Below are 20219 nucleotides of genomic sequence, written 5' to 3' on the forward strand. Positions count from 1 at the left end.
CTAGGTGTTTAGTAGTTTATTGGTGATGTCATTTTTTATCGTTTATTCTTATCATGAAAGAATAATAATAGTAATAAAAATATAAAGAGCGCGAAGAGAAAATATTAAGTGTTATAATAAGAGAAATTAATTATAAAATATTAACATGCAATGTCAGAGTAAATTATTGTTACCGTGGTTCGCATAGGCACCGTCAAAGTTGCTTATAAAAGTTTTTTAATTAAATTTTAGCGGTAATCTTAGGATTTAACAAATGAAAATCTTATGTAATATTTTATTATACCTTCGTTGCGCGTGACAATCCTCAGCGAGCTCGTCCTCCGTCGCTGTACGGTCTTCAGCTTGAACGGTACTTGGTTTTTTTTCCTCGTCTCTGTCACGTTCAATTTCACGAGCTGTTGGATCATCTACCTAGGGTACTTTTGTTGATATATCTTATATGTCGTATTCGTATTTTATGTGGAAAAATAAGCAATTGTCTGAGAGGCAGAGGGCGAAGTATGACGTCCCTTATACGCGGGAGCGCACATGAATGAGACACGCAAACACATTTTACTATTGCATTCATTTATTTTCTTATGTTCTACTGTAATACTGTAATAACATACAAGAAATGCACTTTAATGAAACCTACAGAAGAGAATCTGAATATAAAGTCAGACACTTAACATCGCCTCGCGGCATTTCGCTCTCGTGTCCGCATATAACAAACGTGTGCTTTTTTTTTTTCACCTCCTCAACAAACGCAAACATAGTTTCCGTCGGTTATTTTTATTTCGATCGATATAAGCGATTCGTACGACGACAATCGATTCATCCTCCCTCGCTTCCTCTCACTCACTCACGCATTTACTCCTCGACAAACGCAAAACGGCTTAGTTTCCGTCGGTTATTTTTATTTCGATCGATATAAGATTATGAGCGATTCGTACGACGACAACCGATTTCGTCCTCCCTCGCTTTCTCACTCACTCATTCACATTTACTCCTCAACAAAAACAAAGATGCCAGTTTCCGTCAGTAATTTTATTTCGATCGATATCGGCGATTCGCGCGAGGACAATCGATTCATCCTTCCTCATTCGCTCCTCAACACAAACGCGAACGTATAGTTCCCGTCAGTTATATTATTTCGCGCATCGATATAAGGGATTCGTATGACGACAATTCGATTCGTCCTCCCTCGCTTCCACACTCACTCACGCTCAACGCATTTAGACGCATACAGTGTCACGCACGCTACCACTATTCACTTGCCGTTCTGAAATATGTCATGGTGGAAAAATAAAAAAAAAAGCCACTTTTCTCGCGTTACCTCTCTTTGGTCGTGAGAACTAATCGAACGGTTACTGCGGTTAAAAACGGCCGGCCGTTTCAGGAAATTTCGTCTCCTCGCGTCTCCCGCTCACGTTTTCTTTTACCCTTATACGCTCTTTATACATAGCGAAATGTTATCAAAACATATAAAAATTTATATATGCCCGGTACGAAATCGTCACGATTCGCACGGTGTCATTAATAAATTCTCTTTTTTTTTCTTTCTCTACGTTTATATATAATGATATCATCCTCGTAGTGAATTTGATTGTATCAAGCAAAGCTGTAGGATCGCCCCGAGATGGAAGGAGTGAATTTATGACTGGCAAACCTTGCTACAATGGTTCACAATGTTTCTGCGAGAATCAATCATTTTGCAAGAATTACACTACTAAAAATTTATTTGGTTTCCTAATCTTCCCGAATGCAGCTCCAGGCCTTCAAGATTAGAAACTCGATTCGCATAAATTTTTTTCAAGTTACAATTTCATCTAAAGGCTAGAATCTCAGTTAAGAAGGATTCTAATGGTTCTTGAATCGCTCATTTCTGCAGGTACGTTTTTATATTAATTTTCGTGACTGTCCCCTCGTGAGAACGTTATAGAAATTGTTTCGTAAACTTTCTATTCAATTTCGCTACCATAAAACGGCAGATTTTGTTTACGCGTTTAAAGCTTTCATTTCATGATTACACGATTTATCGAGCATCATTATCAAATGTATTCTGACTAGACGTTGAAAAGGTTTTTTTTTCTTTTATATTGCAACGCGACAGCGAAATTATTCTATAAATGTTTGTTACATAAAGGTTGACGTCACACGAATTACAAACAGGATATCCCCGTTACGTAAGCATAGGCAGCCTTTTTTTCCAAGGGTCTGAATAAAAACTCCAGGAATTCAGTGAGAATGAAAGGATTTTTATGCATTTGCGCGCACAAAATTAGGAAAAGAATGGGCGAAGTTGTAATGACGCTGCGCTATATCTCACACGCATAAAAATAAAAATAAAAAATATATATATACATACATATGAAACAAAAAAAATGAGAGAAAAAAATAACAAAAAAATATGAAAAAGATGAAAAAATTGTAGAACAATTAAAATCGCAACACTAGAAAATGCTAGGGAACAAAATAATTATGAAAATCTCTTCAACTTGGAAATTCTTTGATATTGACAACTTTGTGATCGTCTTTTACGCTGTTAATGAAATTTATCATCGGTAACGGCGGGCGTTAGCCAGAAACGACCAAGGAGTGGCTTTTGAAAATTATATGAATATAATTTGTGCACTTAAGAAATATGTATGTATACGGTGTGCAACATTTAAAGATCTTTCTTTTCCACTCTAATGGCGCGTTCTATTTAAAGCGCACAAAACAAGACTCACCTAAGTTAATTACGAAATTGTTCATCGCGCAATGTTGCGACAAAATTATATATATGTTCTTCGCATTTCATGAATAATTCAGAGATGGAAAGTTTCGCGATATTGTTCCGTTGTCTCAGCTCCATTTTAAAGAGTGTGACTCGCAGACACCTGTTAAGGTCATTGGCTGCGTTCAGCAGAAAAAGCTGCTCAATAATTCTTTAATATGATTTGGTTCTTGTGCCTTTAGAAAGTTCCTTTTCAGGAACTGGAGGAATACCATCTTGAATTCTTTGACGAAAATGCGACGACCGTGATACACACGACCAAGTTTCTAGCGTTAAGCCCTTTACACAATGCGAGGCGATAGTGATATAGCGACAAAAGTGCCGACAAAGCTACAGCATTGTCATACACGGCATTGATACACTTCCGAAAATTTTGTCGCTGTTGCTAACGCTATCGCTGTCGCCTCGCATTACGTAAGAAGCTTTAGATGCAGATTTAAGAATCATTCTTACATGGCTAGAATGAACGAAGCAAATGTTTCAAGCAATACATTTTGATAGTAAATAATCGGTTAATGTTTCCACGCGAGTATTCACGGTATAATGTGTAGTCTAATAAGATAGAATTTTTTAATTTATTTTCACATACATTTTCGCACACAAACGTCACGTTTACATAGCGGGTTATAATCCGGTTTAATATAACTACCGTATATCGTATATCTATTCTATCCGAAATTTTTCTTCTTTAGATTATAACGATTATTTAAATATAAACCTATTTTGATACTCTTAAACATTTGAATCAATCTTTGATATATATACATATATATAGTATATATGTATATACTAAGTTCAAGTATCAAAATAGGCTCATATCTAAATGATTAATGATTGAAAGAAAAAAAATTTTGCGTTGGATAGGGTAGTTATTAAACTGGATTGTAAGCGGCTGTGTAAATATAATCTGTAATGACGCTGTATGCAACTGAGAACAATTTCATTCAAATTATGAATTCTAATAAACCGGTTTTTTTTTTTTTTTTATTAAAAAGCGATTTGGTACCCAATATATCTGAAGATAGAATTCATAAATTTGATATTGCATTCAAGATCAATTTTCTTAAATAGTTGCGCTCCTTTTGGTACCTTGCACAGCTACTCACAGCGAGATTGCTTGGAGTTTTTTCCAAAGATCTCTAAGCGTATGAACCAATCGTGTCAAAGAACCACTATAGGTGTTTACTAAGTTGCGCTTTTTCGGCCGAACGCAGCCAGTGGCACTTAAGCAATAAGCAAACCAATTACAGTCAATTTTCTTCCGATTCGCTCATCACTTAGGTTTTTTTTTTTTTACGTCCTACGCGATAACGTCGGTTACATCAGGAGCTCGAGTAAATTACACGGTCTGATGTCTGGCGCTTTATCACGCTTCGCGAAGCGAGCTTTCGCAACGTGTCGCAGGACGTTCCTGTTGATGGCACGTCGTGTCGGAACGGTGCCGCATTAGTCTTACATCGAATCACGTTGACAAAAGCGACGTTGAAACGTGTACAGAATTCTTTTTTCTCCCGCATTCCCGCGTGTATTTCTCTATCTCACACACAGCAGATTCGCGCTGCACGAATTCGCGCGAGCCGACTTCGACAGTCGGCAGTCGAACTATAACGCAACCATACACGCGATCGCACACGCAAAGACACACACACACACACACACACACACATACACGAAAACACGCATACACGCGTACGAGTCAACGGAAATGAGATAACGAAAGGGAAAAAAAACGAAAAAAAGAAATCAATCGCTACGGATCACACCTTTTGTAATAAATTCATCGTTCATCAAACATTCGAATTAGAACGAACCCCGCATTCCCGGCTCGCGCGCGCGCGCGCGTGCTTAGCGCCGCCCGAAACTCCGGAGTAATTTTGGAGTAATTTTGTTCGCTTCGTTAACGATCGCGAGTTTCAAATCTAAATCTTGCGATTCGATTCGAGAACCGGGACGGCTTGAACGTTTGGCGCGCCGAGATGCGCCAGAAATGCGGGCTGATTGACGCGCTATACCATACTGTTGTTGAAGGATTCACCCGTCGAAGGACCACAAGAAGAAAATGAAGCACAGGTCAGGTTCCTCGACACACCTGTTCCTAAGTGCGCCCGTAAAGAGGATCAATAATACGCGATACTTTTTGAGAGCAACAGGTTACATCTTCGGCACATACTTTTTTATTTTTTTCTCCACCTCGCTTAATCTCGCGGCGGTTCGGTTCGATTATATCTTAGTGGCTCGTTTTCCTTAGTTCGGCGGCCTTTTATGTTTTAATCACGCGCTAATTACCTAGAATAATATTGCGAGTTCAGACGGGACGCGGGGGAGGGGAAAGGGGTGAGGGGGAGAGGGAGGGAAACGCTGAAAGTGGGCTGAACAATCGTTCGTCCATTGTAATACCGTAGGTTTCGTACAACGACGGGGATTGTTCGATCGAAACGGCCGAGATTTTGCCGTTACAAGCTACACAAATGCCCTACAACTTAATCGGCTTTATGTATACAGTTAATTAAAAATTATTATTTGTTGGATCATAAAAGTACGTTTAAATTAAAAGTGTTATATTGCAGTCTCATTCCAGGATTTTAAGACTGGTTTACAAGCGGACATAATCCACGTCCACGTGTATGAAGAAATTCTCCCACCTAAAACGAAAGTTCCTTTCATTTGTGGATTTCATTATTTCCTACGAATTTTGTTTATCGATATATTTAATATAACGAATTTAATTCAACACGTTTTAACTCATCGCTATATGTATACGCGGAGAATTGCTGAACACTTCGGACTTAAATACCGTCTTGCTAACGAATATTAACGCAATTAAAGGAGAATAGAGATATTTGTTTTTAAATAAAACATTTAAGATGTCTGGAACTATATGTAATCGCATTACACTGCCTTCTAATGCATTCTCTCAGAACACTCTAGACGCAAATGAAGATTCGACGATACGAAAAACATATTCCTATAAAGAGAGTAAGATAGCCTCGGAGGAAGAAAGAGAAAGAATCCGAAACTCTATAGTCTCTATGCCGACCATAAAGTATTACAAGATTCGCGAATGTCTCTTTAACGAAGTGGATAATATATGAACAATTGAAACTAATAATAACAGTACGGCCATGGCCGTCCAAGAAGGACGGCGTAAAATCACACGAAACGATTAAACAAACTATTAACAGTATTTTTTCGTTATACAACACAGCGCATGTGTGCGGTCGGCGATAAAAAGATTGTAACATTTTTCTCTCTTCGATAAGCGAGGACGATCTCACGAGAACGAGAGATTCTTCTGTTAGATTCGTCTTTATATTTATATCCTGGCGCTAAACCACAACTCTATACAGATTAACGAGTTTTTGCGTGCACGGCTGTACGCTGAGGCTCATCGAAAGAAAGGATATCGCAACCCTATCGTCATCGATCGACACATGTCCGGGTGAGATATGAAAGGGATGAGGGATTTATACTAAATTCATGTACAAGCTGGCGAGAGATTCAGTCTTTGTGTGTAAAAAAGAATAGTTTCTATAACATATTACGATATTTATGATATTCATGCTTGCGATTAATTAAAATGTTTATTCACGTGATATCACAGTGTTCATCACGAAAAAGAAGAAAAAAGGTAGAAGAAGGTATTCCCCTGATTGGCGATTACGGCGATTATCGTTTCATCGCGGGACAATCGATCGTCGATTCTCGGCTCCACGGAGAGTGCGCTCGGCTCTATCGTATTAGGGATGCGTCGATCGTCGATGTCGCTGCACCGAGTAGGTTCGAATAAGTTACGAGTAATCAAGAAAAATTCAAATAAAATGGCGACTTACAATTAGTCTGCTATCCCACAATGCTCTCCTAATTCTCAACGCAAAAGAATCAGTTTTGCATTAAACGGAAACGCGAATGACAGAAATCCAACGAGTTTCTGCTCGTTGACGCAAGTTGCATTCCGTGTCAGCAAAATATTTAAATTCTGAAATTATATACCATTTTATTTTACTTGATGACGATCGCGGAGTATAATTTCAATCAAAAAAATGTATAAACTCGTACATTTTCGTTAATACGCCTGCAAGACTAAATTAAAATTCCACCTATAATCTAATCACTTGAATATAACTTACATTTAAATCATCGTGTGAATGCTAAAATATTAAATATGAAAAGTAATATTTGCTATGATAATGTAGGATAAACATTATAGTCGCAAGCACCAAACGTTTACAGAACGCGAAGATATGACAAAGAAATAACTGTCTTGAAGAACTTCTTGGCCCCATCCTTTTAATAATAAAAGCCACTTTTTATTTGATATTTCACTATTATACCTCAAAAAAGTACATAAATTAACTCTTACAATCCAAATAAAATAAAATTTTTAATTATGAAATTTAATAAACCTATACTTTAAGATTTTTCTCGAGGTCTATATAATCGCGATTAATAAAAATATATGAGAACACGCTATATTAGCTATTGCTTAGTTAATTAGTAATTAATTGTTAGATTGGATAAAAAGTATTTTTGGATTTTGAAGATCCGGAGAAAATCTCGATTTGACCATTTCTTTGCTCAGAAAACCAAAAAATTTCGGGACAGCGATGTACCACTTGGTAGATGTCGATTTGTATATTTATATTGCGAACAAAATGACGCGTGTTATGGAACGAAAATGACAATATTATTAATCTTACGACAACGTTATCGTCTCGTTGTCTTTTTATCGGGAAAAACTTTTTACACAGTCTAATTGGATATATCAACTATAGCCCATCGTTATATTGTTTATTCTAGGAAAGTGAGAGAAAAGTTGCGTTCGGTGTCATTTCCCTTTTCTTTCTTGTTAGCTAAATAGATATCGACGACCCTGCTTTAAGCATCATTAAGATCTGATGACGGATACCGCATATAAAACTGATGAGATACATCCCTTACTTTAATCATGATGCACGATAGGTAGAGCTAGAAATATGCTATGCCTTACATATCACAGAGCTACGCGTACACCCGCTATCCACATTGTTATTTCATTTAAAAATTGCTGTTTATTTAAGGGAAAGTAGAGAAAAAAGAAAAGAAGAAATAAGAAAATTTTTTTTAAATATATATTCAATGAAATAATTATAAAATAATATATACATCATATATTATATAATTATTTTATAATTATTATGCAATAGTTTGTAAAATAATCCACTTTTTAGAACAAAATAAAATGCAGATAGCATTGATTTATAGCGAATTGCTCTATATTATTTTCTTTTTCGATCGCCTCGATCGGAAATCGTCGCGACTTGATAGCGGGCATACGCAATGCGCGAGAGTATTCAGTATTTTTTTTCATGCTCGCAACACGTTTCCTATTATTATATCACTATTCATCGACGTCCGCAGTCAGATTGACAAAGTAGGCGCGTCGAGCTTAATATTCGTCGATCAAAAATCCTAGAATCCAAGGATCCTCCAATTCGAAGATTCAGCAATCAAAGAAATATCCAATCTTTCGGAGATGAAACCACGTAACACGTCCTTTTGAGGTGCACATCTTTGAGGAGAAGACACAAGAAGAACAAGCAATTTTAAAATATTAAATATCTCCCACGGTTATATCAAGTACCCGTGTTCTGCAACTTGACGTAAGATTTTAAGAATCCGAAAGGACCATCAGAGACTCTGAAGTAATTTTCAAGCGCGTTCCCAGAGCTTAAAATCTCCGTTTCCTATATAATTCCAAAAAGATGTCAGACTCGCAAAGTTTCGATTGTCCGAAGTCATTATATTCCAAGATTGTTCACAGCTGTGGAAGTTTGTGAAACTTTTGTGTTTCAAAACTCGAGAGTGCTATAGAGCTCCGAAAGTCCTATAGCTGCCAAAGGTTTCGAAACCTTTTCGTACTCGCGAATATCTTTAGGGTATATTAAAATACCAATACTTCTCTCAGTTCCTAATATTCGAGGAATTGAAGAATCTAAAGTTGGAAAAATTTAGAGCGGCAAAAAATCCAGGACTTGAACAATTCTGTTTTTATTTCGTTCTTAAAAATCATCCACGAAATGTATAAAAAACAAAACTGAGAGATATCAGCAATCAGGAATATGAACCTTCAAAGATGCAAGGATCCGAGAACACGAGCATCCCGATCCAGGAACCACGAATATCCCACTTCGTTGAACATTATTGACTATCGTTTATGTTTCTTTCGTAAAAAACACTGGAGATTCTACGACAATTAACGATGTCCCAAATCAATCCACGGCTCATGTTCGAGTACGTACCTAGACGTACGTGGATCTAAACGAGTCGAATGGGATTTTCTTTTCTGCAAACAGGACACCTTTGCGTCCCAGCATTTCGTGCACCGTGTGTGCGTGACGAGTTGTTAATTATTTTATAAAAGCGAGTCGCGAGTGAATAATCGCCACGCGGCAACAATTAACAATCATTAATTAATAGCGTTCCTGCGCGAGAGCGTTTCTACATTTATTTATCCGATATCGATTCTCTGGCCTGTTCAGGAAGTTTAAATAAAAATAGCTAAATCCTTAACTAATCGTATATTTGAAGATTATTAGAAATATTCGGGAAAAAAAAAATAATGAAAAACTTAAGGAAACACAAATTTCATGACGAAGATAATTAAGCGGAATAATTATAAAAAGGTATGATCAGCTACGTGTTATGTAAGAAACGAAATCAATGAGCTTTTTTAAGAAATTAAAGAAATCTTTTACGAGCCGTCTATTTTTCCTGATTGAGACCAGAGAATTATCTTCCTCTCTTTTTCTTCCGTTTTTTAAAATCGCACTGTCTCTTTCTATTTCCTTCTCAATAATTACATGATATACGGTGGTATGTGCAGAGTAATCTGGAGGCTCGCAAAATTGCTACACGCTGCTAATAAAATGTATCACATGCCCCAACAGCGTGTGCCAATCGTTAGTTTAATAATTAATTCGGGCATGTTGATCAAAAAACGTCCTCCGGTACCACAAAGGGCTGCTTCAGAATACAACAATATGTTATATCCTTAATTCATTATGCGTATAAGATGGTTCAACTTTCAACCAGTATCTTCTAACTCCACGAAATATATGGGTTCTTCAGGTCAATTAAATTCGAAAATTCAGCCCTGTCTAAGAGCGAAACATTTAAAATTCATGAATTCAAGTTCTCAAGGATTTTATTCTTTCCACGTTGAAGATTTTTTCGAATCAAGAATGTCCTAGAACGTCTGTCCCAAGAGAGAATGTGTCTATCCTGAGTTCTAGAAAGTAATGTTGAAAGAATAAAAATAAGCTTAAGATTCTCAAAGTTCATCAAGTCCGCCTAATCCACGAAATCAGAAGCAAGTCACTGGTTGAAGAGTTGAAGCATCGGCGAAAAGTAGCATAATTATTATTGTTCACCGGAGTGATAGGTGACGACGGCGCATTTAATACTCTAATTTGGTTGCTTGTTAACTAAAATAGCAGGTACAACTGAAAAATCAGATTAGTATCGATGGCGGCCAGCCTGCGCGCACGGTGCGCAGAGACAAGACCACTCAGTGGCCAATTGCATAAACATCAAACAACAATGTATCATATAATCATTCGTTGGTTCAACAACAAATCACTTTCGATATATATATAAAAATAAGGTATCAAACTTTGCATCAAGGTACACAGCCATCATGACTACGTGCTTAATTTACGTTGTCCTCTAAAAGCCATCTGCATGTCTTCAAGGATCCAGCGTTCAAAACTCGCCAAGGATCTCTGGATTCTAGACTTCTAGAAAGTCGGGGAGTCCAAGAAGTTAAACATTTAATATTCACAGAGGATGCCCAAAGATTTAGGATCCACGAACTTAAGTGTGCGAGAACGAAGGATATATTCGAGAATCTCGAAGATACATGAGAATTAGAACATCCAAGCCTTGAATCAGAACTTTAATTAGGCATAAGAATTTTCTAGAGCGAGGGATTCCAGAGAAACCGACATTCTGAGAATTTTCAGAGAAGCTAGAGTTTAAATACATTGTGTTGAAAAAGTTCAATGTAATGACATTTAAGACTCAAAGCATCCAAGTATCCAAGTTCTGGATAGACTCAGAGGTCCTGTAAGTACAAGTCTCAGATTATCCGCTGACTTCAGAATTTCAAGAATCCAGAAACCTCAAAGCTCGTTTGAATTTTTATAAGATTATCGGAGCACGAGATACTTATTTTTAACGCTACGATTAGTTGTATCGGGGAGAGAGTGAAAGAGAAAGAGAGAGAGAGAGAGAGAGAGAGAGAGAGAGAAGAGAGAGAAACAGAGTGCCTAAGATAGGTTTAGTTCCCGTCAGCGAAGCTGCTTTATAGATAAATAGATGTTCCTGTTGTTCTAGTTTGTCTTTCTCTCTCCCTCTCTCTCTCCCTCTTGTTTCTTTGCTTTTTCTCTTTTTTTTTTTTAATTTCCCGTTCCCGAAACAAAGGGCACGACAATTTGTTCGTTATGCCGGGGCACATAAAAAACGGCTTAATTTTTATGCAAAAGGCCTTACAAATTTCCTTCCTATAGAGCATATCGCGCGTTTTATCCCCTGGGTTTTTCTTCTGCGTATGTGTAATCACGCGAATTATATATATATAAATAAATTATAAATTAGTACATTTGATATATAGTCTTAATCCACCCCCTTCTATACGTTTCGTGCATTTCGGAAAAAAGCATTTATATAATATAGCTACAATAATACTCGCATAAGAGGATTATTATTTATTCTCAATTATATCAGTAGAGGGATTCGTGAACCATCAACACGATGATTAACATCTAGGATCGATATTATATCATGAATGCTCATTGCTAACGGTGCTAAATGCTACATCAAGAATTTGAAAACTGGAATGTGCCTCGATTAATTACCGCTTCCGTTATTTCTGCTGATTTAACAATTTGAGTCCATTTAACAAGTCAGACTTCTCAACTGAGCAAAAAAGACGAGTAAAGAGACAACAAGATGTAAAAAGAGAGTGCGACCCCAAAAAACATACATTAATATTTATACATGCCGCACTAAAAAAATATTCCTTTACTTTTAATATAACAATAATTTAATAAGATAATTTAATAAAATAATTTAATATCTATATAATTTATAAATAAAAAATTTAAATATATATTTATAAGTTAATAACTTTTCAAATTTAATAGTTTTCACTTTTTTTGCATATTTGTACTTTTAATAATTATAATAATTAAAATTTATAAATGACAAAGCGTGACCGATACTCTTGAGTTTTCTGAGTGTTTTGGCCTTTGGCCTTTAACTTTTGGCAGTTACACGAGTTATTATGCGTCCTGATATCGCGTTAATCGAACTCAAATTGTTAAGTATTAAATAATTTGCTTTAAACAACAAATCTAATTTTTCTATCGAAAAAACATGACTTCTTGGATAATAACTCCGTCGTGAGATTAACATCTCGAAATAAATACTATTTTGTACGTCGACCGGGCACAATTCCAGAAAAAAATAAATGAAAAAGGAAATGAGAACAAGTATTACGTTAAGAATAGTATAGATGGACTGCCGATACGTTAAAGTGTTGGCGTTGACGGAATATTGAAAATCAAGACTACTTTCATACAAAAAGCATATTTCTACAATCAGATCTTTTTTTTCGAAAAATGGTCGTAAAAAAAACCCCAACAATTTCTTTTTGAGCAAAGTTAATTTCTTTTTAGAAGGCGTTAAAATTCCCAAAGCAAAATCTCGAGATTGCAATTAATTGAAGTGTGCGAGTAACTAATAGAAAAATTGTAAAATAAAACTTTGCAATCTTTATGAGTCAGTTAACCGTCATCGGCAGTCTATCATAATAAATTGGATCCGCTACCCAATGCAAGAGCGATCCAAATAAAGCCCGATAGGCGGGACATACTTACTTTTCATTTAGCCCGTACCCCGATGGTCTTACATCGTGGGAGGCGTCACTGCTGCACCGGTGTGGGCGGGTACGGGTAACCGTACGGCGGCACTGCTTGAAACTGGCCGTAGCCCATCGATTGGTAGGCACAGGCACCTGCGTTGGGCGGCGGTCGGTTGGTCTGGAAGAACTTGTTGTTGACGAGATTCTGGATCCCGGAGTCCGCGTGTCCACCGGACGGCATCATGAAGGGCGGTGGCATCGAGTAGACATTGGGCCCGTTCTGATTGCCGCTGAAGCCGTTTTGCCGACTTTGGAAACGATTACCCTGGTATCCAGTTCTGCCTTGGTACCTGGGTGCGCTGGTAGCCTGATGCACGGGTTGTTGACATGTGTTGTTAGCCGCTTGTTGGTAGCTGTTCGGTTGATAGCCAGTAATGGATTGTCGTTGCTGGTGCTGTTGCTGATAGGAATGCGGTGGTTGGTAATTGTTCTGCCGATTGGTTTGATAGCCATTGTTGCGAGGATGACGTGCCACGCTTTTCTCCTGAATCATCTGATTGTGATGTCCATGCTGTTGGTTCGTCTGCAACATATGCTGCCAGTTGCTTATCGTCGGGCTGATGTTGTTTCTAGGACTTCCATGAGAATTGGTATCTTTATTTCCTCGTACGTGGCTCCACCGTTGCCGTCCCTTGCCGTATTGGTTCCTCATAGAATTTGCCATGTCCGCCAATTGTGGGTTTATAGCTTGACCGGCCTCCTCCAGCACTGCGATCAGCTCTTTCGCCTGTCTCGCGTTGTTCGGTGTGAAGTAAGCATACGCGGTACCTGCGCTCTGGCAGCGACCGGTTCTGCCGATCCTGTGGATGTAGTCCTCGGAGCTGTTGGGATAATCAAAATTGATGACGTACTTGACGTCCTCGACATCCAAGCCACGCGCAGCCACATCTGTCGCGACCAATATCATAGTCTTCCCATTGCGAAATTCTGATAGAACATAATCGCGCTCCGGCTGCGATTTGTCACCGTGAATCGAGATCGCGGACCAGCCTTCGCGTTTAATTGCCTTCGTGATATCATCCACTTTCTTCTTTGTCTCCACGAAAATGATCATCTTGTTGCAACGTTCGGATGCAATTTCGCGCAGCAATTGCGACAATTTCGTTTCCTTCTCGTGTTCCTGACAGATCTCAATAATTTGCCGAATGTTGTGGTTGGCTGCCAAAGTTAGAGACCCGATATTGATCTGGATATAATCAGTGAGAAAGTCTTCGGCGAGGGCCTGCACTTCTTTGGGCCAAGTGGCGGACCACATGAGTACCTGCCGATCAGGTCGAATCTGCTCGATGATTTTGCGTATCTGTGGCTCGAAACCCATATCCAGCATTCGATCAGCCTCGTCCAAAACCAGATATGTGCACCTACGCAGATTCGTGGTACCTTTCTCGAGGAAATCAATCAGTCTACCGGGTGTCGCGATACAGATTTCCACTCCGCGTTCAAGATCGCGAGCTTGAGGTCCCTTCGGCGAGCCGCCAAAGATGCAAGTGTTGCGGATGCACGAGGACGAGCCGAAATCACGTGCGACCGTTTGAATTTGTTGAGCCAATTCGCGCGTGGGAGCGAGAATCAGAACAATTGGTCCGTCGCCACGGCTGAGGCGAGGCTGATGGTTGATGTGCACCGTTGCCGGAAGGATATACTAAAATAGATATAGAAAATAGCAATGCAAACAAAAAGAGGCATTTAAATTTTTCAAATCTTTCAATAATATCTCTATATATTTTCTATAATTTGTTATGAAAAATTAGATATTTTTCAAAAATCTAAAACATTTAGGTGCCTTATTACGTACATCACAGTCTTTCCCGATTGCCTTTCAGATTAGCGATCAGTTTCTAAATAGTTTTTACTCGAATTATTTTATCAATTTTTATCAACCAATTAATTCAAATAAGATGCTGTACTTACCGCTAAAGTTTTCCCGGAACCAGTTTGAGCGATTCCAACTAAATCTCGTCCGCTGAGTGCGATCGGCCAGCCCTGAGCTTGAATCGCAGTGGGCTCGGCGAAGCCTTGCTTCCTGATCTCTTCCATCACATAGTCTGGAAAGTTGCTCTCTTCGAAGGCTTGAATGGGAGAAGGCGTATTATTGCCCGATACAGTGATCTCCTTGCCCGCGTGATATTTGTTGATCTCGTCAGGTGATCTGTTCACGATATTGATGTGGGGAACGTATAAATTCTTTGCTATTACGGGCAATTTTCCCACGTCCCAATTAGGCTTCTTCAGTAAATCGCCTGGAGTTTTCTTATGATTTTGCTTCTTTACACCGTAATCCTTTTGAGTCTGTTGCTGACTGTTCCAATAAGTTCCACCAACTCCTCCATTGCGGTTGGCATGATCTCGAGTCCCTTTAGGTCTGAAACTGATTAAAACCTTCATTTGAAAAACACCACGCAAAAAGGATTTTTTTTTCGTCTGACTCATGATTTCAATGATTTTTCATAAAAATATATTTTCATTTGTTCATTCAATCAATGTTGACTCTATAATTCTGAGTGGATCTTGACCTGTCCTAAAAATTCCGACCGCCTCTTTATGAGCATTCGCAATAGTAAGTGACGTTATTTAGCCATATTAGCAACCCTCAACTTGAGAGCCTTTATGCAGACTACATAATTCGCAATGCTGTTCTTACATGGAATCACACGGCATTTATTTACTTATTACGTATTATATTTATTATTATATGCTAATCTGGATTTTTATTTGTTTTTTTAGTATCAATTTTTGAATTTTAAAACAAGATAAAAGTTCACGAGGTCACGTGTGTATCTTAAAATGAGATAAAAATTAAGAAAGTGAACAAATTTACTAGATTTCAACAAATGAAATTGTAGATACTCTAGTGAATTTCCTCCTTTTCGTAATTTTCACCTCATTTCAAGATACACAGTAGACCCCCTGCTGACGTATAGCTACCTGAAGAGACCTTCTTTTCCTTGGGAGTCCCTAATAAGAAAAAGGGGCGCGGCACCAGAAGAGAAAAATATTTTTCTTTCCTGGAGGTACAAGTCTTGGGCCAATTTCACCCAACCGTCGGTTAAGCTAACCGTGGTTGGTGAAATTGGCCCTTTCTTTTTGTCTCTCATCCACATAAGGAAGAGATTCAGCGACGAATCTAAAGCCAGACCATACGCGATTCGTGTCTCGAAACAGTTCTCGAGATTCGTCGTTCGCGCGAGGTTCACGAATAGGATGAATGGACATATTTGCGTCGAGCTTGCATTCGTTGTTTACCCGTCACGTCGATTCGTCAGCGAAGCGATTTTTCTTGTGAAATCAAACAACGTAAATCATTACGAATTGCGCGTGGTCTGATGGCATTAGTTCAAGAGCCACTTTTTCCAACGTCTGTTGACTCTAATCGATCGTGTTAACAGACGTTGGAAAAAGTGTCTCTATATGCTAAGTGAAACGCTATTAGGTAAAACGCTGCGAGAAAAGATAGCCTAACGCGCCCTTACATGCCCTTCCTCCCAATGCCTCGCTGCACACCTCTAGCAACTGCGAATGCACGCGCTCATTCGTAGATCTTTACTAATTAATTTCTTATTAATTATCGCGACAATCACAAACCACGGGGCTTTTCTATTCAGTTTAATCCGTTCTACTTGCTCACGAGAAGCGTTACGCCAATTATCTCGAATATGTTTACGGGACAACTCGTAATCTATAAATGGGTTTATTTCTGAAAATAAAATAGGGAAATAACAAACAAAGGGAAATAACACGAGGGATTAATTTATTTTCCATCTGGGGACGTGTAATCGAAATGCGATTGCAAGGAATATGTATTTGTAAAGTGTGCTACACAGAAATTATTTGTTTTACACGTTTATCAAGAGAAACACGATATAGTGTCTCGCGCCAAGTGTACGCGCAGCGAGACACAGACCGTGCATCTCTTACGATTTACAATTTACATCGTGTACCTACCGACATATTACCTCTTTGTCAGAAATTTTCAGATAATTACCACGAAAAAAATTTCTCCATTTAAAAAAATATATATATGTATATTTATATGATCAAACATATCCACCTAAATGCTAAACTAACATTAATATTACAATAGATTGTGCGAACGAAAGAAAAGAAATTTGTACTGAAATGAGATCGAATCCTCTCAAATATATATCTCGAATAACGTTTCTTTACTAACTGTGCTAATTGTGCTATATATAACACCTATAATTCAAATTCATCTTCCCTATTTAGAGTCTATCCAGACAAACTTGCACAACGCATAAACATAAGCATGAAAAATTCATTGTCTACATACATGCGTATGTGTAATCCATTTCCTTATGCATATATGCTTACGCGCCCATGCAAGTTATCTGGATAGACCCTCACAAGGTAGGGTCCTACTTAGCGCTTGAGAGTCTCGGACACGTGTATCAATTTATTTTCAATGTAATACGCGATTTGATACGAAAAGACAAAGACCCAAGATATCAATGGGATCTGCAATCTAACGATAAAGTAGCATTCGCTATCCGATCTTGTATTCAAGATCGTCCCAAATCTTCGAAGATCATCTAATCTTAAGATTCCGGCTAACAAAGTGATATGTTGATGATACAATGGGAGCTTTTCTCCAGCGAGCGACACAAGTCGACGCAGGTGTTGTTTTGTCTTGTCTTTGTTACTCATTGTCGACTTGCGTCGCTCGCTGAAAAGTTCCCAATATTATTATAAATTACGATCGTCATAATACGATCGAAATCGAATTTGAAACAATCTTAAATATGGATCTTAAAATCTCCCAAACACGTGGGCCATATCCATTGGACATTTTGCGAATTATCTATTATCTGAGCGAACGATAAAATGCGTATCGATTTTTTTTCATTGCTCCATCTGTATAAAATCGAGATATAATATTTGTAATTTCTTTATTAGCGATGAAAATAATGGTCCGATTAAAAGAAAAGTCTCTGGCTCGGTCACCTTTCACCTTCTTGCCATATCGCGTTATTGTCTTTTTTACGATATAATCACGTATTTTAATAAATTTATCGTCAATATCCGTTAGGTAAAATCCGTCGGGCACAGAAGTCTTAAATCCGTCGGATACCTTTGTAGAAAATGAAGCGAGCAACACAGAGTAAGCTCGTGACTAAAATGGCGGCTGTGCGAGCAAGAGCGAAATATCTGCATCGAAGCCGTTCGGCCCGTTCTTCGACGATCGAATGCTAATCTAGAATGCGACGTGCGAAAGGACGTCAAAGGACGTACTTGTGATTTTGCGAGTACCCGTTCGTATACATTCCGATGCCGTTGTCGGTCGGCGGGAGGTGATACGCTGCGAAGGGCTGGGAAGTTGCTGGAACACAGAGGAGGGTGTCAATCGCCAACGGTCTGGAATAGTCTGGATGTCGAGGGTCTTCGGGTCTCGGGCTTCGTACGATCCGGTATGGTTGTCGCGCGCGTCCAAACGAAACTCGCGGCGCAAGCGACGTGCCTCAACGACTCGGCACGGCAGCGAATCCACGAACTCAATCCACAGGAACCGGCGAACTGGAGCTATGGCGGATGGCGGAGAAGCTCCGGACGGGACGGAGACGGAAACGGCCAACTAGGAGAAGACGCGAGATACGTCCCGTTCGCGCAACATCGACCATCGACCCAGGGTTCCCGGGCATGCGCGTCGCGCGATCAGCGCGATGCCATTTATTCATGTATTTACACGTGCGCGCGTGTATGTACATACGTATATACGTATGCATATACGCCCAGGATCCAAGATGTCGTCCAATCAATGGCCGATATTTATAGGGGCCGATAGGTATTGGCCTATAGTTTACAGCGATCTCTCGATACGCGTATCAAATAAGTATATTTGAGCTGATCGGCCAATAATTCAAGCTAATTTACTAGTTATGATTGGGATTGAGATTGGATTGAAATTTTATCAATCAGAACAGAGAAAACTGATCTCAAGTTTAGTAAACTTTGTTCTGATTGGTTAAATTTCAATCTAATTTTAATCCCAATCCGTAGTCTCTGATACGGGCTTTAGGCGCACCCCCATGGAGCAGATTACGCGAAAGCGGAATCAGCGGACCAATCACGGGATTGTTCTAATAAAACCCTTAAGGTGAAATTTCATGGGCAGTGAAAAGCAGCAGCAGATTGTACTGATTGGCTATAAAAGAGAGAAGTTCTCCAGTTCCTAGAACTTCTCTATTTTGTAGCCAATCAGTACGATCTGCTGCTACTTTTCAATGCCCATGAAATTTCACCTTTATTTGCAATCAGATAATCTGGTCACCTTGGATTTAACCAGACTGTTGGCTATTCTGACTAGCTTTGATTCTTGCTTTCCAGGGTTGCGTTCCAAAATTCACTCTGGGTAACTAAAATCTATAGTTTACGTCACGTACATACACTGTAGCATTTTAGTTAACTAGAGTGAATTTTGGAACGCAGCCCAGGCAGGGTAGGAGGGTCTGCACAAGCGCACACTCTGCACTGATTTGCGCTACGTGACGCTGACGACGAATAACGGAGACGAAGCGGTCAGGAGACTCAGGAGCGGTAAAACGTTCGCGTGTCCGTTGCAGAAACGTGATAACGTTTATTAACCGAGACGCAAATGTGGTGCCTGTTGAGAGAAATTCAACTCCTCAACATTGGAATCTGAAAACGTCGGTTGTAAAGCTCGACTGATCCAATCGTCGAAGAAATTATCCGATCGACATGGAAGCGGTCGAGGAGAGCGAGCCCAACGTTCTTCGCGAGATCGCGAGTGAGGAGGAGCTGGCACAAATCCCGAGAGAATTAACGAGGAAGATCAATGCGCATTTTAATGCAAAGTTCGAGGAGTTCATAACCGCCAAGGCGGTTTTCGAGACCAGCCGAAAATGTTTGGGTAAGCTTGGACGCGCCGTTTTGAATTTTTTAACAGCTTCGGATATATTTGAGGGGGACGCACGTTTTATTTACGTACTTCTGAAACGCCGGCGCGCTTTTTATTTACCCTTCTCGAATTTAGATCTCTTCTAACGATACTTACGTTATTTACTCGAGATTATTTACTCAATGTAAACTTTTTTAGTCTCAAACATCGAAAGCCGTAATTCATGGCCAAAATTCATCTCAAAATAAAGAATTTTGCATAAATAAATGGAAGGCCGAGAACTTTATATCGCGAATGTTGACTTACAGAGCAAAATTTAGAGACGGCGCGGAAGGAACTTGCGGAGCAAAAGTTGGATCTCGACGAGTGTAGGGGGAAGTTGGAGCTAGCGGAAAAGAGCAATACAGAAGTATGTAGCAATCTTGAGGAAGTGAAAATTGAAGCGCACAGATTACAGGAATCTGTCAAACGGTAATGTCACGTTCTTACAATTTCTAACATCGATATATAAAAATTTTTTTTTAATGATATTTTGATAACTAATATAATTACTGTATAAAAAAAGCAAAAGACTAATGTTTATTCTTAATGAAATGTTATTAACATTTAATATCTTGTAATTAGATTTG

General features: G+C 38.9%; 2 protein-coding genes across 8 annotated transcripts in view; one reads left to right on the forward strand and one right to left on the reverse strand.

Annotated features, from left to right (window-relative positions):
- Positions 1–183: 183 nt before the first annotated feature.
- Positions 184–18344, reverse strand: LOC143907000 (uncharacterized). Of its 3 annotated transcripts, none has more exons than XM_077423451.1 (4): positions 17967–18344; positions 14631–15087; positions 12676–14361; positions 184–411 (listed from the first exon to the last, which is right to left on the reverse strand). In XM_077423451.1, exons 1-3 carry the CDS (start codon positions 17996–17998, stop codon positions 12721–12723), a joined length of 2130 nt encoding a protein of 709 aa, XP_077279577.1. In that variant the 5' UTR covers positions 17999–18344; the 3' UTR covers positions 184–411; positions 12676–12720. The 3 variants fall into 3 exon arrangements, with proteins under 3 accessions (XP_077279577.1, XP_077279578.1, XP_077279576.1); XM_077423452.1 differs by having other exon boundaries at positions 184–419; XM_077423450.1 differs by lacking the exon at positions 184–411 and having other exon boundaries at positions 1281–14361.
- An 854-nt stretch (positions 18345–19198) lies between these two features.
- The window catches only part of Mgtor (nuclear basket protein megator), a 30553-nt gene continuing 29532 nt past the window's right edge, over positions 19199–20219 (forward strand). For all 5 annotated transcript variants that reach the window (XR_013259690.1, XR_013259691.1, XM_077423282.1 and 2 more), the window contains exons 1-2: positions 19199–19602; positions 19899–20061. Coding sequence is in view for 3 of the 5 variants with exons in the window: in XM_077423282.1 (XP_077279408.1) it covers positions 19431–19602; positions 19899–20061 (335 nt within the window). In the remaining 2 variants the exon portion in view is untranslated. The remainder of the gene's footprint in view (positions 19603–19898; positions 20062–20219) is intronic.

This window comes from Temnothorax americanus, unplaced genomic scaffold (genome assembly GCF_048541705.1).
Source record: "Temnothorax americanus isolate GAGA-0224 unplaced genomic scaffold, ASM4854170v1 Scaffold78, whole genome shotgun sequence".
Taxonomy (NCBI): domain Eukaryota; kingdom Metazoa; phylum Arthropoda; class Insecta; order Hymenoptera; family Formicidae; genus Temnothorax; species Temnothorax americanus.

Bases quoted from the DNA above. Each gene is read 5' to 3' on its own strand.
- LOC143907000 (XM_077423451.1), bottom strand. From the start codon at position 17,998: ATGTATACGAACGGGTACTCGCAAAATCACAA. The intron at 15,088-17,966 runs GTACGTCCTTTG...GGTTTTAATCAG, and splicing joins GGGTACTCGCAAAATCACAA to TTTCAGACCTAAAGGGACTC. The intron at 14,362-14,630 runs GTAAGTACAGCA...TATCTATTTTAG, and splicing joins GTTCCGGGAAAACTTTAGCG to TATATCCTTCCGGCAACGGT.